General features: G+C 48.3%; 1 protein-coding gene across 1 annotated transcript; it reads right to left on the bottom strand.

The window, feature by feature from the left end:
- Positions 1–211: 211 nt before the first annotated feature.
- PHPT1 (phosphohistidine phosphatase 1) lies at positions 212–8530 on the bottom strand. Its single transcript, XM_073556019.1, has 3 exons — positions 8232–8530; positions 6185–6312; positions 212–705 (listed from the first exon to the last, which is right to left on the bottom strand). The coding sequence occupies exons 1-3, from the start codon at positions 8377–8379 to the stop codon at positions 613–615; spliced, it is 369 nt and encodes a 122-aa protein (XP_073412120.1). The 5' UTR covers positions 8380–8530; the 3' UTR covers positions 212–612.
- Positions 8531–18839: the final 10309 nt, after the last annotated feature.

Genomic DNA, 18839 nt, shown 5'->3' with positions numbered 1-18839 from the left:
AGTATTGTGTGTAACACCTACAGCGAAACAAGGCACCGCTCCCATACTGTGGGGTAAAGAGCTGCCCTAATGGAGCACAGGTCCGACCCCCTGATGTATTCACACCTTCTCCAGTCACATCCAAAGCTGCTGATTATCCTATTTCTAGTGCCGAGTTTCCAAGTTACACATTTAATCCCCACACCACATAGTAATGAAAAGGAGCCAGCTATAACACCACCAGAACAGGCATTTATTTACATAAGATCCAGCAACGGCAAAAATCAGACATGAAGGTTCCCGGAAGAAGGGACTCTCTGCAACACAAGGCAACAGTCATTACTGGTATGAGGGATCGTTACAACCCGCTGCTGGCAGTGAAGCAATAAAAGAAAAGTACAAGCTAGGTCTGATGTATTTTCTGATTAATGACACCACCACCCACAGTACACTGGCACCTGCGATCCTCACCACCAGACTTGGGCACAGTTCCTGGGCACAATGAATCTAGCCTTCTGGCTGGTTACACAATACAACACTGCCCCCTTGTGAGCAAAGGTTGTAGAAACAGCTTCTCAGTACATGTGTGATAACTGGTACGGGCATTGGACAAGTCGCTGTGAGCTCCTGGATTCAGTATCCTTCATCTGACCAGGTCACTTCATAGTCTGGATATTTCAATTTTATCAATTCCATGGTCGATGCATGTCTGGCCCGGCCAAAACCCTGCAGGGATAACAGAAAGAAAAGCGAGCAGTGAGCTGTGTAAGATAAAGGTGAAAGTGCAGTAATCCAGAGTTACATCTTGTATTAGTTGTATTATCCTCCAGAACTGCACTCACTATTCTGCTGGTGCAGTCACTGTGTGCATACATTACATTACTGATCCCGAGTTACATCCTGTATTATACTCCAGAGCTGCAATCACTATTCTGCTGGTGCAGTCATTGTGTACATACATTACTGATCCCGAGTTACATACTGTATTATACTCCAGAGCTGCACTCACTATTCTGCTGGTGCAGTCACTGTGTACATACATTACTTATTCTGTACTGATCCTGAGTTACATCCTGTATTATACTCCAGAGCTGCAATCACTATTCTGCTGGTGCAGTCATTGTGTACATACATTACATTACTGATCCCGAGTTACATACTGTATTATACTCCAGAGCTGCACTCACTATTCTGCTGGTGCAGTCACTGTGTACATACATTACTTATTCTGTACTGATCCTGAGTTACATCCTGTATTATACTCCAGAGCTGCAATCACTATTCTGCTGGTGCAGTCACTGTGTACATACATTACATTACTGATCCCAAGTTACATCCTGTATTATACCCCAGAGCTGCACTCACTATTCTGCTGGTGCAGTCACTGTGTGCATACATTACTGATCCTGTACTGATCCTGAGTTACATCCTGTATTATACCCCAGAGCTGCACTCACTATTCTGCTGGTGCAGTCACTGTGTACATACATTACTGATCCTGTACTGATCCTGAGTTACATCCTGTATTATACTCCAGAGCTGCACTCACTATTCTGCTGGTGCAGTCACTGTGTACATATTCCTTCTCCTTCAAACATGCCAGCATACACCCATTACTTAAAAAAAAAAATCCCTTGACCAGAACTTCGCTATCTACAGACCTGTCTCATCTTCCCTTCATCTCTAAACTACACTCCTGAAATGTCTGGTCCATTCCCATCTAATCTGCTCTCTCTCAGATAACGCTCTTTTTGACCCTTTACAAGCTGGTTTCCGCTCTTTACACTCTACTGAAAAACTGCCCTCACTCAAGTCTCTAGTGATCTAACTGCTAAATCTAATGGTCACTGCTCCCTGCTGTTTCTCCTTGATCTCTGCAGCATTGGACACAGTGGATCACCAGCTTCTCCTCACTATACTCCGGCTCTATCGGCCTCAAGGACACCGTTCTCTCCTGGTTCTCCTCCTACTTCTCTGACCGCTCCTTCACTGTATCTTTTGCCAGCTCCTCTTCCTCTCCCCTTACTGTCGGGGTTCCTCAGGGTTCAGTCCTAGGTCCCCTCTTCTCCCTATATACTGCCCCTACCGGACACATCATCAGTAGATTTGGTTTCCAGCGCCATCTCTATACACATCATCTCCGGACATCACCCCACCTTACTACAGGATACCAGGGATTGTCTGTCCGCTGTCTCTAACATCATGTCCTCCCTCTAGCTGAAATCTCTCTCTTCAAAACTGCACTCCTTGTGTTTGCTCCCTCTGCTAACCTTCCCAAACCCAATATTACCATTTCCATGTATGGTTCTACCATAACTCTCAGGAGCATGCCTGCTGTCTGGGGTTATATTTGACTCAGATCTATCCTTCACTCCCCACATACGATCACTGGCTCCCTCTTGTCATCTGCACCTCAAAATCATTTCTACAATCCGACCTTTTCTTACCTTTGACTCTGCAATAACTCTTACCGTTGCCATTATTTATTCTTGTCTGGACTATTGTAACTCTACTAATCGGTCTTCTTCTTACTAAACTCTGCCCTCTCCAATCTGTCCTGAATGCAGCAGCCAGGATCATATTCCTCTCCAACCCAACACCAATGCTCAAGTGTGACAGCGCAGAGAGGTATAGGAGGTCACGCTCAGGTCAAGAGCCGATGGCCAGTCCGAGGATTGCAATGTGATCCCTGTCTGAGTTAAACGGCAGTCTGACTGCACCCTAAGTGTGGGAGATACATGGATCAGTAATGAGGAGGGAAAAATATGACGACCGATGAGTGTAGACCATGGACTTTAACTGCTAATAACCTGCAATATGGGGATAATCTGCAGGTTAATAGTGTTACTAACCTGCCCGGCACCTGCACTTAGGTGAACACTGCAGGGAGAATATTAACTTTATTCCTGACAGCAATCAGGTTTCAATCACCGCTCTGAGTATAGGTGAGTGTACAGAGATTTGGCTGTAACCGCGCCCCGCGCTGTATCACTGGAAAAAAAAAAAAAAAGGACTTACAAATTATACACTGCTCAGAAAATTAAAGGGAACACTTAAACAACAGAATATAACTCCAAGTAAATCTAACTTCTGTGAAATCAAACTGTCCACTTAGGAAGCAACACTGTTTGACAATCAATTTCACATGCTGTTGTGCAAATGCAATAGACAACAGATGGAAATTATTGGCAATTATCAAGTCACCCTCAATTAAGGAGTGGTGGTTCTGCAGGTGGGGACCACAGACCACATCTCAGTACCAATGCTTTATGGCAGATGTTTTGGTCAGTTTTGAATGTTGGTTGTGCTTTCACACTTGTGGCAGCATGAGACGGACTCTACAACCCACACAAGTGGCTCAGGTAGTGCAGCTCATCCAGGATGGCACATCAATGCGAGCTGTGGCAAGGTTTGCTGTGTTTGTCAGCGTAGTGTCCAGAGGCTGGAGGCGCTACCAGGAGACAGGCCAGTACACCAGGAGACGTGGAGGGGGCCAACAACCCAGCAGCAGGACCGCTACCTCGGCCTTTGTGCAAGGAGGAACAGGAGGAGCAATGCCAGAGCCCTGCAAAATGATCTCCAGCAGGCCACAAATGTGCATGTGTCTGCACAAATGGTTAGAAACCGACGCCATGAGGATGGTCTGCGTGCCCCATGTCCACAGATGGGGGTTGTGCTCACAGCCCAACACCATGCAGGATGCTTGACATTTGCCACAGAACACCAGGATTGGCAAAGTCGCCACTGTGCTCTTTACAGATGAAAGCAGGTTCACACTGACCACATGTGACAAAGTCTGGAGACGCCGTGGAGTGCGATCTGCTGCCTGCAACATCCTTCAGCATGAACGGTTTGGCAGTGGGTCAGTAATGGTGTGGAGTGGCATTTCTTTGGAGGGCTGCACAGTCTTCCATGTGCTCGCCAGAGGTAGCCTGACTTCCATTAGGTACCGAGATGAGATCCTCAGACCCCTCGTGAGACCATATGCTGGTGCGGTTGGCCCTGGGTTCCTCCTAATGCAGGACAATGCCAGACCTCATGTGGCTGGAGTGTCAGCAGTTCCTGCAAGATGAAGGCATTGAAGCTATGGACTGGCCTGCCCGTTCCCCAGGCCTGAATTCGATGGAGCACATCTGGGACATCATGTCTCGCTCCATCCACCAACGTCACGTTGCACCACAGACTGTCCACGAGTTGGCGGATGCTTTAGTCCAGGTCTGAGAGGAGATCCCTCAGGAGACCATCCGCAACCTCATCAGGAGCATGCCCAGGCGTTGTAGGGAGGTCATACAGGCACATCGAGGCCACACACAATACGGAGCCTCATTTTGACTTGTTTTAAGGACATTACAACAAAGTTGGATCAGCCTGTAGTGTGTTTTTCCACTTTGATTTCCATTGATGATTTTTGTGTCAGCACATTCAACTTTGTACAGAACAAAGTATTCAATGAGAATATTTCATTCATTCAGATCTAGGATGTGTTATTTGAGTGTTCCCTTTAATTTTTAGAGCAGTGTACTAAAATCTAACCTTCATGAAAATGAATTATCAAGACAATGACCATACTTATAATTGTTATTTCAAGGTGGCATCCCTGGGGGAAAGAAAAATGCATCACCCTAGGAAAAAAAACAAACAAAAAAAAAAAAACTAATGTCACCCTGCCTTGCCGCGGCGATTGGCAACCCAGCTCGACGGTGGCCATCGTTGGCCCTGTGTTGCTAATTATTAGAGAGGGACACAGTCAGGATCTATACACAAAAAACCACACCAGTGTTACCATTACAAATTAAAACACCAATAAGGCCACCGTCTGTAACTTTATGGAAGCTCTCAGTAATGTCAGACATGAATATGAAGCTGGACTATCAGGGGGATTATGTCTCGCTGTTGTAGCCCTGCCTTGCAGCGGAGGTTGGCACCCTACGATTCCGTGCATATGGCGCCCCCGCTCACCGACACCAGCCCTACTAATAGTAAGTAAATGGGGTCAATAATACAATCTTTTCACAGGATACACACAACACTTAAAAGTTATATATAAAGGCTAAAGTGCTAAGTGCTTATTTAAGTTTTTATTCAGATGCTATGGACCCTATAAAGTCACCCTACAAACAGGGTATATCAACATATGCTTGCCAGGGACCACATACTGACAGATGATTGACACTAGACTGACCTGAAAAAAATGGATACAGATATAGTGCTTCTATCCCTAAAGTATCATATGGTAGCCTTATTGTTTTAATTTTGATCTATTATCTTGGTAATGGTAACACTGTCGTTTTGTGTATAGGTTATGATTGTGTCTCTCTCTAATAATTAGGGTAATACAGGGCCAAGCGGGGGTGTCAACTGCACAGTCCTTTAGGATGCCAACCTCTGAGGCAAGGCAGGGTGACATTCGTTTTTTTTTTTTTGGAGTGAAATATTTTTTTTCCCCCCCTTCTGAGTCTCCTTGAAATAATTATAGGTATGGTCACTGTCTTTATCATTAATTTTAATGAATAATAAAGGTTAGATTTTAGAATAATTTGTAAGTACAGTTTTTTGGGGTGAAATATTCTCATTCTACTGTATATATACTATAAATAGTTAATAATTACAGTGAATTAGGGGGCACAGTTACGGCCAAAGTTCTGTATAATCACCTATGCTCAGAGAAGTGACTGAACCTGTGCCTGAAAAACTGCTGCTAGGGAGAATAAAGCTCCTTATCCCCCCCCCCTCCCCCTCCACACACACAGTGTTCGGCTAAGTGCAGGCACCGGGCAGGTTAGGCTAGTTTCACACTAGCGTGTTGCATTTCGGCGCGCACGGCGCACCTTCAAAAGTGAGCCGTGCACGCCAAAATCCTACTAGCGCACGGTCTGCGCACCCTATGCTAAAGATAGGGTGCGCAGATTGCAAACGTCCATGTGCGATAGTAGGCGGCGATGACCGGACGGGGCGGGCAGGGAGCCGGGAGGGGGCAGGGCTTAGCGGCGCCGTGCGCTGCGTCGAATAAACGCTAGTGTGAAACTAGCCTTAGTAACCCTATTAACCTGCAGATAAAGTGTTTTTTCTGGTGACAGGGTCCCTTTAAGTGCTCCCTGGGCAGCGCTGTTCCACCAGTAATTGTACTGATCACAGAACACCTTATGTCAGATCAACCAGGGAGTTTTCAAGCGGATGCAGCATAGGAGCAGGAGATGGGGATTACCAGCGAGTAGCCATAAATGTGGATTTTCCTGCTGCTGCTGTTGTGGTTAATTCTGCCTCCTCCCAGACACTCGCAGTCATAGACCCGATCCTTCTCGATCTCTGAAGCTGCCTTGTCATAGATATCAGCTGCAAAGAGAATAAACAGACATTTAAATCTCACACACCCAGGGGGAAGGACCCCCATCTCTCTCTAATTCCCCCCGGGGAGAAAGAGGACCCCATCTCTCTCTAATTCCCCCCGGGGGTCTCTCTCTCATTCCCCCCGGGGAGAAAGAGGACCCCATCTCTCTCTCTCTCATTCCCCCCGGGGAGAAAGAGGACCCCATCTCTCTCTCTCTCATTCCCCCCGGGGAGAAAGAGGACCCCATCTCTCTCTCTCTCATTCCCCCCGGGGAGAAAGAGGACCCCATCTCTCTCTCTCTCATTCCCCCCGGGGAGAAAGAGGACCCCATCTCTCTCTCTCATTCCCCCCGGGGAGAAAGAGGACCCCATCTCTCTCTCTCATTCCCCCCGGGGAGAAAGAGGACCCCATCTCTCTCTCTCATTCCCCCCGGGGAGAAAGAGGACCCCATCTCTCTCTCTCATTCCCCCCGGGGAGAAAGAGGACCCCATCTCTCTCTCTCATTCCCCCCGGGGAGAAAGAGGACCCCATCTCTCTCTCTCATTCCCCCCGGGGAGAAAGAGGACCCCATCTCTCTCTCTCATTCCCCCCGGGGAGAAAGAGGACCCCATCTCTCTCTCTCATTCCCCCCGGGGAGAAAGAGGACCCCATCTCTCTCTCTCATTCCCCCCGGGGAGAAAGAGGACCCCATCTCTCTCTCTCATTCCCCCCGGGGAGAAAGAGGACCCCATCTCTCTCTCTCATTCCCCCCGGGGAGAAAGAGGACCCCATCTCTCTCTCTCATTCCCCCCGGGGAGAAAGAGGACCCCATCTCTCTCTCATTCCCCCCGGGGAGAAAGAGGACCCCATCTCTCTCTCATTCCCCCCGGGGAGAAAGAGGACCCCATCTCTCTCTCATTCCCCCCGGGGAGAAAGAGGACCCCATCTCTCTCTCTCTCTCATTCCCCCCGGGGAGAAAGAGGACCCCATCTCTCTCTCTCTCTCATTCCCCCCGGGGAGAAAGAGGACCCCATCTCTCTCTCTCTCTCATTCCCCCCGGGGAGAAAGAGGACCCCATCTCTCTCTCTCTCTCATTCCCCCCGGGGAGAAGGAGGACCCCATCTCTCTCTCTCATTCCCCCGGGGAGAAGGAGGACCCCATCTCTCTCTCTCATTCCCCCGGGGAGAAGGAGGACCCCATCTCTCTCTCTCATTCCCCCGGGGAGAAGGAGGACCCCATCTCTCTCTCTCTCTCATTCCCCCCGGGGAGAAAGAGGACCCCATCTCTCTCTCTCTCTCATTCCCCCCGGGGAGAAAGAGGACCCCATCTCTCTCTCTCTCTCATTCCCCCCGGGGAGAAAGAGGACCCCATCTCTCTCTCTCTCTCATTCCCCCGGGGAGAAGGAGGACCCCATCTCTCTCTCTCATTCCCCCGGGGAGAAGGAGGACCCCATCTCTCTCTCTCATTCCCCCGGGGAGAAGGAGGACCCCATCTCTCTCTCTCATTCCCCCGGGGAGAAAGAGGACCCCATCTCTCTCTCTCATTCCCCCGGGGAGAAGGAGGACCCCATCTCTCTCTCATTCCCCCGGGGAGAAGGAGGACCCCATCTCTCTCTCTCTCTCATTCCCCCCGGGGAGAAGGAGGACCCCATCTCTCTCTCTCTCTCATTCCCCCCGGGGAGAAGGAGGACCCCATCTCTCTCTCTCTCTCATTCCCCCCGGGGAGAAGGAGGACCCCATCTCTCTCTCTCTCTCATTCCCCCCGGGGAGAAAGAGGACCCCATCTCTCTCATTCCCCCGGGGAGGAGGAGGACCCCATCTCTCTCTCTCATTCCCCCAGGGAGGAGGACCCTCTCGTGCCTCATGTATTCGGTCACTTTCTCCCCGGAGCACCGGCTCCTGACAGCTGAGTCGGGAGAGTTCAGTCACGCATGGCGGCCCCTCACCGTGATACTCCGCCCAGCCGTATCCCCGCACGATGTCCTTGTACTCGTCCGACCCTTCCGTCACTGTGACCCGGATCAGTACGTACTTGAACACCCCGTCCGCGTCTATATCTACCACCGGAATCCGCTCCAGCCCGCGCTCCGCCATGTTCCGTGCAGGACAGCACAGCAGCCAATCCTCTATCAGCCCGCCTCCACCTTCCCTTTGACCAATGAGAATCCAGAGCCCTCGCCATGTGCCAAGCACTCTGCCTTACGTCACTTCCTCTGACCCGTTAACATGGAGACGAGCTCGCTCTGATGGCGTCCACTCGTGACACATTATCTATAAAGTGAGGTAGTCAATTATAATCGCTGATTAACTAGTTTGAACTAATTCAGGACCCTTAATCCAACCCCATCGCACAAATTAATAGACCCCAAATCAGTTTTCCTAAATCCGGACCATCTAAACTTCAGTAGTGACTAGAACGAGGTGATTTTTTTGGATTTTTTTTTGGTAAAGATGTCACCGGAAGGGGCGGGGCCCGTGAGGACCCGATAGCAGGAAGCTGCGTAGTGTGGGTTCTGTGGAGTGTGGAGGCTGCAGGAGAGGAGGGAAATGAGGGCTGCATCATGGAGCCATGTACAAATGGGAATGAGGACACCGGACTCGGTGTGAGCGCTCTGAGGCTGTATTTTGGAAAGGGTTGATGTTACATGAGTGGGGCTGTGTGGAGAAGGGAGATGGCGGGGGGCTGTGTAGTGAAGTGAGGGGCTGTGCAGGGAAGGGGGGATGATGAGGGGCTGTGCAGCAAAGGGAGGAATGATGAGGGGCTGTGCGGAGAAAGGGAGGATGATGAGGGGCTGGGAGGATGATGAGGGGCTGTGCGGAGAAAGGGAGGATGATGAGGGGCTGTGCGGCGAGGGGGTAATGTCACTCGTGAGGCTGCATGTTGGTGGGGCTGTTGGAGGGTGATGTCAGTCGTGTGTTTAGTTTTTGTAGCTTATCTCTAACGTGGCTTAGTTGTACATATTGATTTGTAAAGTTTATTGTTATAGACTTGTATATAACAATTTGTACTTGTATAGACTAATATGTTTATACCTTTCTCCTTTTTGTTAGACTGATTTGTTTGTGTTTTTAATAAAACTGAGAACTATGGGTTTAATTTTCATCTGTATATTTCTAAAGGTTGGTGTATGTTCACACAGTGCAATTTGTTGGGGAAGGAAACGATCTGCAGCAAAGTCTTCACCAGTAGACCCACACTAAATTGTTCAGATCTCGCAATTTCTGTCCTGTCCTCTGCAGCATTTAGCGTATTTTTTTGAGTAGAAGAAGCAATTTCCCTCCACAAAATTTAGGAGGAAAATTTGGGTATGTCTTATAGTCCGAATATAGCTTACGAGGAATAGGGGGCAGGAGTTGTGGAGTGGTGTCACAGGAGGCAGGGTCCCTGCTGCATGATGCCAGCGGCGGAAGTGGGGCATGGTTGCATGAACTCACCTGAGCATGCGCTGCTGGAGACGGCCATTTTCCTGAAGCCCACCGCTGTAAAATCTATGCACTCCGCTCTGCCTCACCACTGACACCCCTCCTTCCTGCCCAGTACCCGTAGCCTTGCACCACTGGGACACCCAGGGCCTGCAACACCACCCCATAGGTAACCTGCTGTTAATTCAGACAGTAAGACAGACCCTCATTTTATTAGAAATCTTATATATATATATATATATATATATATATATATATATATATTATTTTTTTATTTTTTTTTTTCTCACCAAAATTTGGGGTGCCTCTTAAGGGCACGTTACACATAGCGATATCGCTAGCAATAGCACTGTAACGTCACTGGTTTTGTGACACAGCAGCGATATTGCTAGCAATATCGCTACATGTGATACTTACCTCCAACCGGCTCCCCCGCTGTCCATCGCTGATCGCATGGCTCCATTTCTCGTCGTCAGCTTCCTGCTGGGCTTCCTGTGGCGCCGACGAGCGAAGCGTGGACGTGGGCAGGAGGACATCAGGATCGCCGCGTCTGACAGGTAAGGCCTCTTTCACACTTCAGTTTTTTACAATCAGTCACAATCCGCCAGGTTTTCAAAAAAACATCCTCAATTTTCTTTTGAGGATCCGTTTTTTTCCCCATTGACTTCCATTGGCGGATTGTGACGGATTGCCGTCCGTTGCATCTGTTTTTTTTGCGGATCCGCCAAAAGTTACTGTCCGTCACCATCCTCAAAGATTTCTAAACGGAGCTTGCAACGTTTTTTCCTCTGGCGGATCCTCCAGACACTAATTTAACCCGAAAAATCAATCTCTCTCTCTCTGCGGATTTTGACTGATGCAAAAAAACTGAAGTGTGAAAGAGGCCTAAGTAGCGACCCCTGCTATGTCGCTGGTGAGATCTGCCTGTGTGGCAGCTCACTAGCGACCACTTAGCGATGCACCAGTGATCCATTATCGTCGGGATCGCTGGTGCATCGTTAAGTGTAACAGTACCCTTATGGTCCAAAAAATACAGTAATTAAAAAAATGTAAACAAAATCATAATCGCTTATGTAAACAATTTATTAGGTCCCAGCAGTGTTTCTCGGTGTACGTCGGCCTTCTGTGATCCATACAGACTGATAAGGTATAGACAAATATGTAGAAGGAACAGCATCCAGTCCGGGTGATAAAATTAAATTCCTTTATTCTGCCATCTGTATATCAATACAATGTTTCGACCATAACATGGTCTTTTTCAAGTACATCAAAATATAGCATATGGAGAGACCTTATAAAGTGTGGATAAACCAACCACGTATTAGGTAACGCCCCTTAGTAATACATACAAAAGATAAATCATATAGTACATCAGAAAGATAAAAATTCATTTACAGAATACAACAACCTTCACAAAGACGTATATCAAAATTATCATAGGTAACAAATATAGTAAACATTGTTCCCCGATATCATCACCCAATCCCCATTAGGCATAGTAATCACCATGGTAATAATGCACCAATCGCCATTCAAAATACAAAGCTGTTCATATCGACCTAACTCACTACCAATGAAAAAAGATTGTGGCATTGGCGCCAAGCAGACAGCCTATTGGCAGTACTCACACATTTAATGATAGAGACATCACCCACATCATAACAATCGCCGGCTTCGGGCTGGCGTGCAGTGTAAGGGTGCAACCGCAGATAGAATGGGATCAGGACAAAGTCTCACGATGCAATCATGCCCAAGATTCCGCGCATGCACGGCAACTCAAGCAGGACACAAACAGCGATCGTACGTCCCTCCCCATCAACCCACGATCGCGCACTAGCAACACCACCTCCGTCATGAGCCGAATATACGGCTCACGCTTGTCCAGCAGGAAGCAAGCTCCCGTCGGAGCACGGGGGCAGTCACATGACCGGTCACATGACCAATCATGTAAACAAACCCCACTGCTAACGACAAAAGCCACCATACCGACATCACAGCAGAGCCATATATCTAAATATACCAAATCCATGGCCAATATTAAGGGCAATGTGTCACTACCAATTAAATAGTAATTATATAAAACCATGTGATCGTCATTGAATATCACAATTTATTAACTGACAACAATACAGCAGTCATATATGGAGAACGAGAAGAGGGCACGGGGATCGAACATCACAATAATTCCACAAGAAATTGACATAAATTCAGGACTGTTCAGTCCCCATGTCCTCAAGTCGTTCCCATGTGTCGAATCTATGACAAAAAATAAAAACATTAAATATGTACAATTAAACAAAGGATGATTTTATACATAAAGAGTAGGGTTCACGTGGTGCAAATATGTAAATTATAGTCCACATTCAAACCCTTCGGCTGTAATGTGTCCAAGGTAGAAATCCACCTGAGTTCTTTCCTTCTTAATAACTTAACCCTATCACCACCTCGCCTCAAAATAGGGACTCCATCAATAACCCTAAACCTCAATTGGTTGACAGAATGTTTGCAATCTAAGAAATGCTTTGACACTGGTAATTCTAAAAGCTTAGTTCTAATAGTGCTCTTATGTTTGCTGATCCTCGCCCTAACCTCCATTGTCGTCTCGCCCACATACATAAGCCCACAAGGGCAAGTAATCAGATAGATAACAAAACTAGAAGAGCATGTGTATCTTTCTTTTATATAGAACCTCTTACTTGTTCGTGGGTGAGAAAAACTATCCCCCTTTATCATATTCCCACAACTTGCACATCCCAAGCAGGGAAAATTACCAAATTTTGGCGGACATAACGTTTTTTGTATTGAAATTTTAGCCGAGCCTACATCAGCTTTCACAAGCCTGTCCTTCAAATTATATCCTCGTCTGTAAGAAAGAATTGGTCTATTGACAAATTCAGGGATCTGAGGTAAACCCCTCTGTAAAACATTCCAATGTCTATTTAAAATCCCACCAATTCTATCACTCATTGGACAGAACGTAGATACAAATGGGACATGTTTAGGTGTCTCCCTATCCCGTTTATGACTCAATTCATTTGGCGTCAGATTAAGAACTTTCTTTTTATAACGTTTGACATCCTCAATAGGGTATCCCCTCTTGGTAAATTTTTCACACATCTCATTAAGTCTGGTATCCAGTCTAGTCTCATCTTTCACAATTCTCCTTACCCTCAACATCTGACTCCAGGGCAAAGATTCAACCATCCTCGGGTGATTGCTATCATAAAAGAGTAGACTATTTCTGTCCGTTTCTTTCACAAAAAGATCAGTACAAAGAGCTCCATCATTTTTATACACCATAGTGTCAAGAAATTGGACTTGATCAATCGAATAAGTCAAAGTGAATTTCAATTCGGGGAACACATTGTTGAGTTCAAACTGAAAACCCAACAAATCATCAACACTGCCCTCCCAGATACATATGATCATATGGTTTTATATAATTACTATTTAATTGGTAGTGACACATTGCCCTTAATATTGGCCATGGATTTGGTATATTTAGATATATGGCTCTGCTGTGATGTCGGTATGGTGGCTTTTGTCGTTAGCAGTGGGGTTTGTTTACATGATTGGTCATGTGACCGGTCATGTGACTGCCCCCGTGCTCCCACTGGAGCTTGCTTCCTGCTGGACAAGCGTGAGCCGTATATTCGGCTCATGGCGGAGGTGGTGTTGCTAGTGTGCGTGCGCGATCGTGGGTTGATGGGAAGGGACGTACGATCGCTGTTTGTGTCCTGCTTGAGTTGCCGTGCATGCGCGGAATCTCGGGCATGATTGCATCGCGAGACTTCGTCCTGATCCCATTCTATCTGCGGTTGCGCCCTTACACTGCACGCCAGCCCGAAGCTGGCGATTGTTATGATGTGGGTGATGTCTCTGCCTATCATTAAATGTGTGAGTACTGCCGATAGGCTGTCTGCTTGGCGCCAATGCCACAATCTTTTTTCATTGGTAGTGAGTTAGGTCGATATGAACAGCTTTGTATTTTGAATGGCGATTGGTGCATTATTACCATGGTGATTACTATGCCTAATGGGGATTGGGTGATGATATCGGGGAACAATGTTTACTATATTCTATGTTTGTTACCTATGATAATTTTGATATATGTCTTTGTGAAGGTTGTTGTATTCTGTAAATGAATTTTTATCTTTCTGATGTACTATATGATTTATCTTTTGTATGTATTACTAAGGGGCATTACCTAATATGTGGTTGGTTTATCCACACTTTATAAGGTCGCTCCATATGCTATATTTTGATGTACTTGAAAAAGACCATGTTATGGTCGAAACATTGTATTGATATACGGATGGCAGAATAAAGGAATTGAATTTTATCACCCGGACTGGATGCTGTTCCTTCTACATATTTGTGGGTAATATTGTTCCTAATGAGTCCTGGGACTTTGGAACGTGCATCCAACTGAATATTCTATGTGCTGTCGGCTGAACCTCTGTGTGGTAAGTTATAGACGTCATATAGCACAACATTTTTTTTATGGATTTTTATTAAAGAGCCATCAGTTCCCGAGGGTCAGACTGCGGGTGCCCCATCTGCTCCAAAGGATAGGCTCTGGCAGAGGTCACCCTACATATTTTACAGAGGGGTAAAAATACTCCCCCAATTTTGATTAGTATGTTTTATCCAAGAAGAAGGACATAATTTGCATGAAACCAAATCTATGTACATAGTATACATCAGACCTGGGCATAGTGCAGCACACAGGACCATTCTGGCCCTCTAACTTAACTGTTCCTGTCTGGTTCGAGGACTGAGGCAGCCAAAGGGTCTGAAAACAGTGGCCCACGGACTGCACCATGCGATTGCCCTCTTGGTGACCAAAGTTGCCAACCTTCCAGAAATTCAAGTACAGTCTACAAAAATATGGCAATTTTTTTCCCAGTCTGTAAAAAAAAATTTAAGGTGTCTGTTTTTGTTTTTTGAAAGCTGAAGAAACCTATGCAGATAATTTTTGACTAATTCTCAATTTTACAGTGAATGCAGCTATTATCTGCATATCAGAATTATGGACCGTAGATATGTACCATGTACAGCCATAATGAGTTATGATTTTTTAGTGTGTCAATACATTTTTTTTTACGTATCTTGATTTCTCTTTCGTCTCAATGGGGGGACACAGGAACCTTGGGTGTGTGCTGCTGTCAGTAGCAGGTTGACACTATGCATGAAAAAAAGTTAACTCCGCCTCCGCAGTATACACCCCTCCGACCGGCTGTAGGACAATCAGTTTTGCTTAGTGTCAGCAGGAGGTGGACAGAGGTCTCTCGCAGACTCATGCCTACCTCAGTGTGCGTCATTCCTTTTCATGTAACCATGGAGGGATACAGAGTATATCTGCTACATCTGTATTCCCACAGCAGGATTTTGAGTACGGCGTGTACTGCCACCCCGTATCCTCATGAATCCCACGGGCAGAACCCTATCCCCTAACACAGGACTTGTGTTCAGGTGGCAGCTCCTGGTCCTGACCTTCGTCTCCCATCACTTGCCCACCAAAGCCTGATGATCGAGAGAGACGCCCTGCAGAAAAGGTTTGGGACAGCAATCTTTTCATGCAGGTAAACCGACCCCTGTTACGGGGTGAACTGGAGGTAAGAGGCTGCAGCGTTATATGATCTGCTCACCATCCGCTCTGGCTGAATGTGACCGCTGTAATCAGCACTCGGGCTTGCAGCCCATGGTTCTATACTTAATTTAAGAGCCAACACTTACTTTCAAGCACGCGGTACAGCGCGGTTCCAGCCTCCTCCCGTGGCAGCGTTATGGCCCTGGGCTCCAGCAGGAGCCCAGCACGGCCGACGCCAGATTCCGGCTCCCGGCAGGCTCTGCCCCCCCGGCTTCCTCTTCCTGTAGTACCAGCGCCATCTTGGTGCTCCAGGAGGCCAGAGCAGGGCCCCGCCCACCACTTCCGGGCAGGGATTTCATAAGTCTTCTAGGCAGCGGCAGGGCTGTTCACCTCGCTCACTCATCAGCCTTCGGGCGGCAGCTGCGGCGGGGACACAGGTCGTGGGTATGTGAGTACGGCAGATTCGGTTGGTAATTACGTCTATGGAGGATCAGGAATTCCTATGTTCCATAGATATCCGGGACGCCTACCTACACGTCCCCATTTCTTTATCGCCTTATTGGGGGACACAGAATACCATGGGTGTATGCTGCTGCTGCTAGGAGGCTGACACTATGCAAAACAAGAAAATTAGCTCCTCCCTGGCAGTATACACCCACCGACAGGCACCAAGCACCTCAGTTTGTGCTTAGTGTCTGTAGGAGGCGGACCGGGATCTCCCCAGATCCGCATTTAATCCTTTTCAGGTTTTAGTTGTGTTTTTTAATGATTTCCCCTTTCTTTTCCAGATACAGCATCAGGAAACGGGATGTGAGTTCATCCTGCTTTTCCTATTAATGCGGCTGAGCGAGCAATGTGGTATTGCCCACATCGCAACTCTCAGGACCGCAGGCAGGACCTTTCCCTATCACCCTCGGGTGCTATGGGCTTATAACGGTGGCCGGTCCTAGCCGAGTACCCTCCTCACCCCTCTCCCGGGACAGGGCTGAGAGGAAGACGGCGGTCGCCAGCGGTGACGTTTCCCCTACCATGAGCCGTCTTCTGCACCATACGGACATAGTGCGGGTACTGAGGATCGTTTCTCCCAGCGGCCTGCTGGCTATCGTGGGCCCCTGCGGTCATCCTCCTCAAGGACGCCAGGTAAGTGGATCCAGATGTCCCCTCCGCTCTCAAATATGGACCCTAGCCGACCCATCAGGATCTAGTCACGAAATGAACCAAAGCTCCCGAGGTAGATCCACCAGTTTCTCGGATTTCCTCTAAGACGGTTCTTTCCCTTCCGGACGGAGCTTCTCTTAAAGATCCAACAGACAGGCAAATAGAGTTGTTGGCTAAGTCAATTTTTGAGGAATCCGACGCTTCCCTCTGTCCTATCTTCGCCTCCGCTTGGGTGGCGAAGGTCATTTCGGCTTGGGCAAAGATTCTGCGCAAACGCATTTCAGCAGCAGCTCCTCAGGACGAGCTGGCGGATTTAGCAGACCAATTTAGTCATGCGGGCAAATACCTTTTGGCTGCCTCCTTGGACGCGGCTGGGTGCGTAGCAAGAGCTAGCAGCAACATAGTAGCCATACGCCGCATTCTTTGGCTGAAGTCGTGGAATGCGAATCTCTGATGCCACTGGTGGAAAGAGCATTTCCTTTCCCCAGTCCAACCCTAAGAGGTTCTTTAACAGGAAGGCTTCTCGGCCATTTAGGTCCTTTCGCCCCTCCTCTCCCGCAGAAGGTTCATCCCAGCAGTACCGGCATCCTGCTTCCAGAGACCGGAGAAAGCCTTCTTATAACCCAGCTCCCCGCTGGAGATCCAGAGGTCAGCCCTCCAGGTCCTCAGGCTCCCGATCTGGCAGATTTTCATCTAAGTGACGGGTCACCCCCACCTGGAAATCTTTCCAGGGTGGGAGGCAGACTTTCCTCTTTCAAAGACGCATGATTATCCATTATCGACGACGCTTGGGTCAGGGAAATCATCACATCCGGATACAAAATCGAGTTTTCTTCTCCCCCAGTCGCTTCTTTCTGTCTCGATCCCCAAGACAGCGATCACAGATCCCAGGGTTCCTTCAGGCCGTCTCCTCCCTCCTTTCCGCAGGGGTCATCGTTCCCGTTCCTGCAAACGAACGGTTTTTAGGGTTGTACTCGAATCTCTTCGTAGTCCCGAAAAAGGACGGCTCTCTTCGTCCAATTTTGGACCTCAAGTTGCTCAATCGCCACGTGAAGATCCGGAGAGTTTCTCTGCTCTGTGGACATACAGGATGGCTACCTCCACATCCCCATTTCTCTGCGACATCAGAGATACCTCCTCTTTGCGATTCAGGACAATCACTATCAGTTCACGGCCCTCCCCTTTGGACTAGCCTCCGCTCCCCGTGTCTTTACGAGGGTGATGGCAACAGTCAGGGTCATCCTTCGATCCAGAGGGATTCTTATCATTCCTTACCTGGACGATCTCCTGGTCAAGGGTTCATCCCGCCAAGACTGTCTTCACAGTCTTCAGATAACCTTGGATGCCCTCAGCCGCCTCGGATGGATAGTCAACGAGGAGAAGTCCATCCTGCGCCCTACCCAACGTCTGATTTTTTATTTTTTTTTTGGGCATGGAGTTCGACATGAATCTAGCCCGGGTGTTTCTACCGAGGGACAAGTTTTCAACCCTTTCCAAAGGGATCCAGTCCCTACAACGCTCGAGGATCTAGTCCCTTCGGTCCTGCTCGAGGGTCCTGGGGAAGATGATAGCTTCCATGGAAGCAGTGCCCTTCGCACAATTCCACTCTCGCCCTCTCCAACTGTTCCTCCTGTCAGTCTGGGACAAGACCTCGTTTTCTCTGGACCGCCCCATTCTTCTTCCGCTCAGAGTCAGACAATCGCTGACTTGGTGGGCATTGCCGGCGTCAGTTCTCCGCGGAAGGTCTTTTCTTCCGCCTCGGTGGCAGGTCTTCACCACCGATGCCAGTCTCCTAGGATAGGGGGCGGTTTACCATCAGAAAATGGTCCAAGGGCGCTGGAACACCTAGGAGACCCTTCTGCCCATCAACCTTCTGGAGATCAGGGCAATCCTCCTTGCTCTCCTTCGTTGGCAGCATCTCCTCGTAGGCAAACCAGTCCGCATTCAGTCAGACAATGCCACGGCTGTGGCGTACAAAAACCACCAGGGCGGTGCTCACACCAGGCAGGTAATGTCAGAAGTGGCAAGGATACTGCGCTGGGCAGAGCGTCACGTTCCGGCGATCTCCGCTGTTCACATTCCAGGGGTGGAGAATTGGGCAGCCGACTTCTTGAGTCGCCAAGGTCTAGCGTCAGGCGAATGTTCCCTTCATCCCACAGTCTTCAGTCAGATATGCCAGCGTTGGGGCATCCCGGACGTCGATCTCATGGCATCTCGGATAAACAACAAAGTTCCTCACTTTGTAGCCAGGTCCAGGGATCCTCTAGCCGTCGGTTGCGACGCCCTAGTAATTCCGTGGTCCCAGTTCCAGCTGCCTTACCTGTTTCCTCCCCTTGCCCTCATTCCAAGAGTGGTCAAAAAGATAAAGTCAGAGGGCATC

This window comes from Dendrobates tinctorius, unplaced genomic scaffold (genome assembly GCF_039654945.1).
Source record: "Dendrobates tinctorius isolate UK_male_01 unplaced genomic scaffold, ASM3965494v1 ptg000231l, whole genome shotgun sequence".
NCBI classification, from domain to species: Eukaryota; Metazoa; Chordata; class Amphibia; order Anura; family Dendrobatidae; genus Dendrobates; species Dendrobates tinctorius.
The sequence above is the reverse complement of the archived record's forward strand: the minus strand, read 5'-3'. Positions and strand labels throughout refer to the sequence as shown.

Coding starts and splice junctions, on each gene's coding strand:
- PHPT1 (XM_073556019.1), bottom strand. CDS start 8,379: ATGGCGGAGCGCGGGCTGGAGCGGATTCCGGTGGTAGATATAGACGCG. Junction 6,313..8,231: donor CGGCTGGGCGGAGTATCACG/GTGAGGGGCCGC, acceptor TTCTCTTTGCAG/CTGATATCTATGACAAGGCA. Junction 706..6,184: donor ACATTTATGGCTACTCGCTG/GTAATCCCCATC, acceptor TTATCCCTGCAG/GGTTTTGGCCGGGCCAGACA.